This window comes from Etheostoma spectabile, chromosome 8 (assembly GCF_008692095.1).
Source record: "Etheostoma spectabile isolate EspeVRDwgs_2016 chromosome 8, UIUC_Espe_1.0, whole genome shotgun sequence".
In the NCBI taxonomy this organism is placed as follows: domain Eukaryota; kingdom Metazoa; phylum Chordata; class Actinopteri; order Perciformes; family Percidae; genus Etheostoma; species Etheostoma spectabile.
The window spans coordinates 27582579-27589040 of record NC_045740.1 but is presented as its reverse complement, the minus strand read 5'-3'; the positions used below and the strand labels follow the sequence as shown (position 1 = coordinate 27589040).

General features: G+C 41.7%; 1 protein-coding gene across 1 annotated transcript in view; it reads left to right on the top strand.

Moving 5' to 3' along the window:
- Positions 1-4619: 4619 nt before the first annotated feature.
- LOC116694247 (protein arginine N-methyltransferase 8-B) overlaps positions 4620-6462 on the top strand; it is a 33935-nt gene continuing 32092 nt past the window's right edge. Inside the window, exon 1 of the mRNA XM_032523852.1 lies at positions 4620-5424. Within this exon, the coding sequence (XP_032379743.1) occupies positions 5356-5424 (69 nt within the window). The 5' untranslated portion in view covers positions 4620-5355. The remainder of the gene's footprint in view (positions 5425-6462) is intronic.

The window sequence follows — 6462 nt, the reverse complement described above, 5'->3', positions numbered from 1 at the left end:
TTTTAATAAGGCATTAAGATCAATTTCCAAAAGATGTTTTTTAATTCTTCTTTTTAATCAACTTTAGCATGGGTGTGTAAACCTCCTCAAGCCACTGTGTGTAGGCTAAAGGATCTGAATACTTCTTGACAAAGACACATGAAACGGAACCCTACAAAATGAATCAGGAAGTAAAGCATGCAAAAATACACAAGGAATGTGCGATGGCCACAGCCATGGCCACACAACCAGCTTACCTCATGCACTTATATTTTTCCTTAGGTTTAGTTTATATGCTTTTGTTTATACACCTTAATTTGTTGCAATCATTTATTCAGTTACAAAGAACTTACAGGACACTTGTTTCATTTCACATACATCATACTTTATTTGATTTATACAGAAGTAGCTTTTAGCAAGCGCGCACTATTAGTTACTTTTGGATGGTCATGCTGTTACATAACCAGTTTTTCTTTTGAGCTTACCATTTGGAGTCCACACCTGGGAGGGATCCAGGTCTGCTGGCTTAAAAAGGGGTGACGCTTGGAAAAGGAGCAACTTTGGGAGGTGGCCTAATTGGACACTACCACTGCTTGATATGTCCAGGGGGGGGGGGGTAGCTTTATTCTAGCTGTAGGTATTCTGGGGTTTAGATTTTATATAGAGTCATGTTCTGTTTAGGTAGGATAAGTAAAAGTGTATTTTATTTGGAATACATTTTTAGGTAGGTTTGGCATTTGTTTCTGAAGTCAGTTTGCAGTTATTGATTGTCTCCCCCTGTGTGTTTAAATGGGTCTGATCAGCCAGTATATAAGCCCTCTTTGTTTCTTTGTTAGGAGGTCAGTTGTGTTTGTTTTTTTGAGTCTCTTATGTTCAGTGCTTTAGTTATGTCTGTTTATTTGACCTCTTTTAAGGGCCCAAAACATTATCTATATTTTGTTGTAATTATTTTTGGGAAATAAAAACCCTTACTTTTGAATTTCTCTTGTGACTCCTCATGCTTAACTGCTTGGTCCGCCACAGAACGGATCTAGAAAAACCAAACAGAACACAAAACATTACCATGGACAAGGAACGCGAAAAGAGAGACAAAGGGAGACAAAGAAATGGACACATGGAATCAAACCACAACCATGGTATGAACAGAATTAGACCTTACAGTATGCTGCGTTAATGCCTTGATGGGTGGTAGACGAGGGACGGATTCTCATGTTTACAACTGAAGAACTTTGGATGGTTAGACATTGGTCCTAAGTGGGTTAAAATACTATGCATTAACAATTAATTTGTGTTTAATGACATTAAGCGAAAGACTCCGGCTGTCGAGAGGCTTCCATGTTTGCTTATTTTTAGGGAAATCTGTGTTATCAATTGCCATTAATTGCTAATATTTCAGAACATTCTCAATTAGGATTTGGATGTTGACATTAACACCATTTGCAAGTCTGAAAAACTGATAAATAGAAGGATTTTCATATGAAATTACGTTGCCACGGTAAGTCAGACTATCACCTAACTTCTGCTTTATCTCCTCATCCTATTACCTTCTTCTCTTGAGTATACAGTACATTTATCCAGACATGACAACATCTTGCTTGACGTTTATTTACATAATCAGTAGCATTAAAAAAAATGACTTGAAATCTAGACATCAACATCTCCACAAAGCTGAAAGAACAATGCGGCGTGGGAAAGCTAAAATCCTATTTTGTCCACGTGTGAGAGCCTCTTAAAAAAATTACATACTGATTTATTGTAATTTCTGTTGTCCTCTCGCATTCTGAGGGCAACAATAGCTCGGTAACCTTGCACTTTTTATATTTGGATCAAAGAAGTAGGACACGAGTTGGGAAAGAAGTGCTGTTGAAAGTGAAATCTGCCGACTGATAAAAAGAAAAAAAATCACTTGGATTTTTCTGCAAAGGTAGGCAAACAGCTCTATCAAAGCTCCTGGGTTACTCTCGGAATACATCATTGTACAACCCCATTTTATCACACGGGAAAAGTTATATTTACCCTCAGTGAACTGACAAGAAAAATGTATGAAACAGATGAACCCACAATGAACTCTGAGCAAACAGCGACAGAACAAATGCTGAGCCGAAATCAAACAAGGCCACAGAAGAGTAATGTAATACAGCTTTAATGTTTATTACATTTGAACTGAATGAAAAAGTGAAGCAGCAAATACAAGAGTGCTAATCTTTGTACAGCCGACCAAGCTGGACAATAAACTGGAAGCACGCAATTAAACACCTTCTGACAGTTGTTCCTGTAGCTCTCAGTGTACAGGGAAGTTAATGAAGTCCAAGCCAAGTAAGTTTGTAAAAATCTAACTGCAGTTCAGAAAGTTCATGTTGAAATCAGAGAGGCAGAAATGCCTAATTACTCTTCACAAGGGCTCATGATAATGACTAGCTCCTTACACACACACACACACACACACACACACACACACACACACACACGTTCTCATTTGTGCGGCTTTCATTATTAATAAGAGATGAGATGTGTGTGTGTGTGTGTGTGTGTGTTTGTGAGTGGGTAGTGGGTAGGGGGTGGTGGGGGGGGGGCCTTGAATGTGCTGAGTTTAAGCATAGGTAATATTTGTGGTCTGGTACTTACCATTGTAGTTTAAATATGTGTAATATCTGGTAGGGCACTGGGGCAATATTTTTTATTTGATATGGTGTGCGTGTTGTGCAATTGGGCATTTAGGCACTGTGCAAAACATACATACATAGATCAAAGTAATGGGAAATGTGCAATCTGGTTAGAATTAAGTGCAATACGAGGGGGAGGATGTGCTGTGGGTTCTCTTTCTTCTGAGGGTGGGGAAAGGTATGGGGGGTCGTGTGTGAGGTTTATTGTGTGTTTATTGAACACATCTGGTGTGATGTCTTCATATGCTTGTGTTTCATTCACGTTTACTGTATGTTTATTGTTTTTATAAATGCCATTTTTTGTTCTCTCAACTGCCCAAGACACATTTCTCCATCAGAGAGGAGGACGCAATTCTTGTAACTCTGGATAATGGATTACCTTTGTTCTTAGCATTGCTCTGTTCAGAAAAAAAGAAAAGGTTAGTTCATTTTTTGCCAGCAATCTGACGTGTGATGATAGAAGACCAGAAGATATCCATCAGAGGAAGGAAACATGAGGTAATTGAAGGGATTTCAGTGCATCTGATCCTCTCACTGTGAGACTGAAGTGGAACGACGACCCAGCGAGAAAGCAAATGCATCCGCTGTTATTGTCAGAAATGATGGAACATTTTAGGAGTAATTACCCTGAGATCAAAGAACATCTTATCTGTAATCTGCCTGACTGCATGATCAATTTTCTGTGTGGTGAAATATTGATCCTTGTGCTCTGGCCTGAATATATGGGCTTCTCAGGTGTTAGTGTGATATTTTCACAACTATTGGCTGTATCGTCATGGCGTTTGCTCCAGGCATTCAAGAACACTTGACGGATTGGTATGAAATTATGTGCAGACATTCAAAGTCCCAGAACACAATTCCCTTTTTCTCTCCAGATTCAGTAGCAGGTTGACAATTTAATTGTTATGGAAATGTCTTTAAAATTACAGGTAGACCAGCAATGTAAGCAATGAAAGCAATGCATGGATGTGTGCTGTGCTTTCATGACATGCCGAAAGCACAAAAACCAAAAAGCAACCTAGAGACCGTCTTGTGAAGGGATAATGTAGAGTCTTGAGCTTTGACTCGCTCTTTAATGGTTTTCCATCAGCAAAGGTTTTGGATAGTACCTGGTTATGAATCTTTTTTTTGGTAGCTGAGTTCCAAGCAACCAGAGCTGATACAAAAAGGTTGTGTTTTAACACTGCAGTCCACTGATTGGTCACATAGAATCGCCACTAGTGTGCGCCCGGATTGCTCAGTTGATAGAGTAGGCGCACATGTATAACCTAGAGGCAGTGGTTAAAGTCCGACCTCTGCCCTTTGCTGCATGTGCCCCTCTCTCTCCCCTTTCATGTCTTCAGCTGTCATGCGCAATAAAGGCTTAAAATGTCCCAAAATAATCTTAAAAGAGAGAATTGTCAATAGTGACACACGGAACATCATTTAAAAAAAAAAGAAAAAAAGAAGCAGCCCGCAAAACTGTGTACACTGCCTACCTAAAGAGAATGGTTACTGGGCAGGTTCCCATCCTGGTGCCTGCTTACTGCCTGGAGATTGTCTGCCTACCCTCTTTACTGAATAATGTAACAAGTGGTGAGTGTGGGTGGCAGAGAGGGATGGCCTCCACTCAAAATAGACTCCATTGCAAAAGCTTCAGAGACAAGATGCACTTGCACACGCTTAGTTATGTACAAAACAGTTTTTACTGCAGTGGCAGAAACTACTGCAGTATGAGCCAAATCATGCGTGTTATTACTATTAGGATGTCTCAAGACACCATCCAGGTTAAGTAAGAGTCAAGTAAAAAAAATCACAGAAAATGGTGTTTGCTTGTGAATGTGTGTGTAGAGGTTGTTCTGGTTCACCCCTGGATTAAGCAGAGCAGGTGAAGCATGTAACAGGCTTTAACAGCAGCCAGTTCTGAAACTGCCCCTACAGCCAGGGAGACAGGAGTGGTCATTTCCACACACTTTCTGTGTGTGTGTGTGTGTGTTTGTGTGTGTAAAGTGTGCGCGCGCAACCTGAGCGCAGAGCGCCCTGGCTTTTCAACCACCAGGAACCAAACTCCAACTTTCTCTAGGCAGGTTTCTCTGCTAATAGGCTATGGAGAGCGGGTTTATATGAAAAGCTAAAATCCAGAGGAGATCCATTTAAAATGAAAAATGAGCAGAGGAGGGGGGCATTAACGGTGGCATGTGGTAATAAGACATTCGCAGATTTCTGTGCATGTATCCAGCGGCAAGTCTTTCCCCTTTGAGAGACAGCAGCGGAAGCGGAACTATTTTTAGAAACAATGTAGAGGAGTTCATCAAAGCGGGGCTTAAAGCAGCGGTTTCGTGACATTTTGCTGCTTTTACTGCTGCAGTTTTTCTGAGCCTCCTATCTGCGCTTGCCGTGTCACGGGGACAGGACGATGTATTTATAGGCTATCTATCTTATCTTAGCTAGTGCCGAATGATGCCTTTCCCTCTCGTGCTCTCCAGGAAAGCACACCGGGGGACTGCAAACTTTCGCGCCATGGAATCTTCTCCACTTAATGGCAACGGCGGCGGCAATGCTTTTGGGACCTCGCGTAGTTTTGTGTCTTTTCCGACTCTTAGAATTTTTAAAGAACATTGCAGTTGGAGATGTGAATGAGAATTAGTGTTGACTGATAAAGAACAACGGGGAAAACCGTCTCTCATCCTCTTTTACTTCCGTCAAGTGTGAGCACCTGTTTTTACCCGCTCATATGGGACTTAAGCACTCGTCCCGCTGCATGCTCCTCAGGAGAAAAATGGCGGAGTCTGAGAGCATTGAGGTAAGTGTGAGTGACACCTTTGGTATTTCAGAAGTCAAAATGAGAGTGAGCTGTCAGAGTTCCAAATGCCTCCTGTCTACAGCATGTGTCCTATTTAGTAGAAGTTGCACCTCGGACAAAATGCGACATAGCCCAGCTACTGTCCGGATAGTGAGACAGCAGTCCGCGTGCTGAGTGATAAGACCGGCTCCATCTCCGCGGGGATGTTCAGCCTCCCCCATGATAAAACAGGCATTGTGTTAGTGTTTCATAGTGGTTCCACTTTTATTTAGAAGACAGGACTGTTGCCCTTACAACATGACCAGCTGCCCACCCGTCCGATAAGGGTGGGGGGTCCCTCTAACAACGTCTAAATAAATCAAAATATGTTGGGAAATATTTAAATGAAGGCAACCCGTTGTAAAAGGGACGTGCTGTGGGCATGAAGAGGCTGAACGGGACACAGTGTGCTGAACAGAGAGCAGAAGAAGTTGCGCTGTCCACGGTACTGCAGCACCTTGAGGAGCAAAGGGAGGACGCTGGGACTGGATGTGTGGAGCAGTAATCGAGGAAGAGCAGCTGTAGCTGAAGACATGATGTCTCAGGGACTTATGAATCTACACTATTGACTCAAAATAGGTCTTTAAATGAGGATCCCTTTACCATTAATCTTTTCCCGTTTATTTACCTTATTACATGTCATTTAACTGAGGCTTTTATCCAAAGCCACTTCCAATTAAGTGCTTTCAACCTTGAAGGTACAATCCCCAGACAGCAAGACGTTACCTTAAATAAGCCAATCTGCAAAGAGCCATATGAAAGTGCAGCTGCCATTTTTTGTCTGAGCTCATTACATCATATACACCAGCACGCTCTCTCTGCCCCCTTGATTCTGGTCTCCTGGCCATTCCCCTAGTTAAAGATCAGTTGGTTATAAAGCATTGTCCTACCGTGCCCCTCTTCTGTAGATTGACCTCCCATTACATGTTAAAGAAGCTCACTCAGTTGACATTTTTAAATCTAGATTGAAAACCCACCTCTACTCATTTTATTATAGCC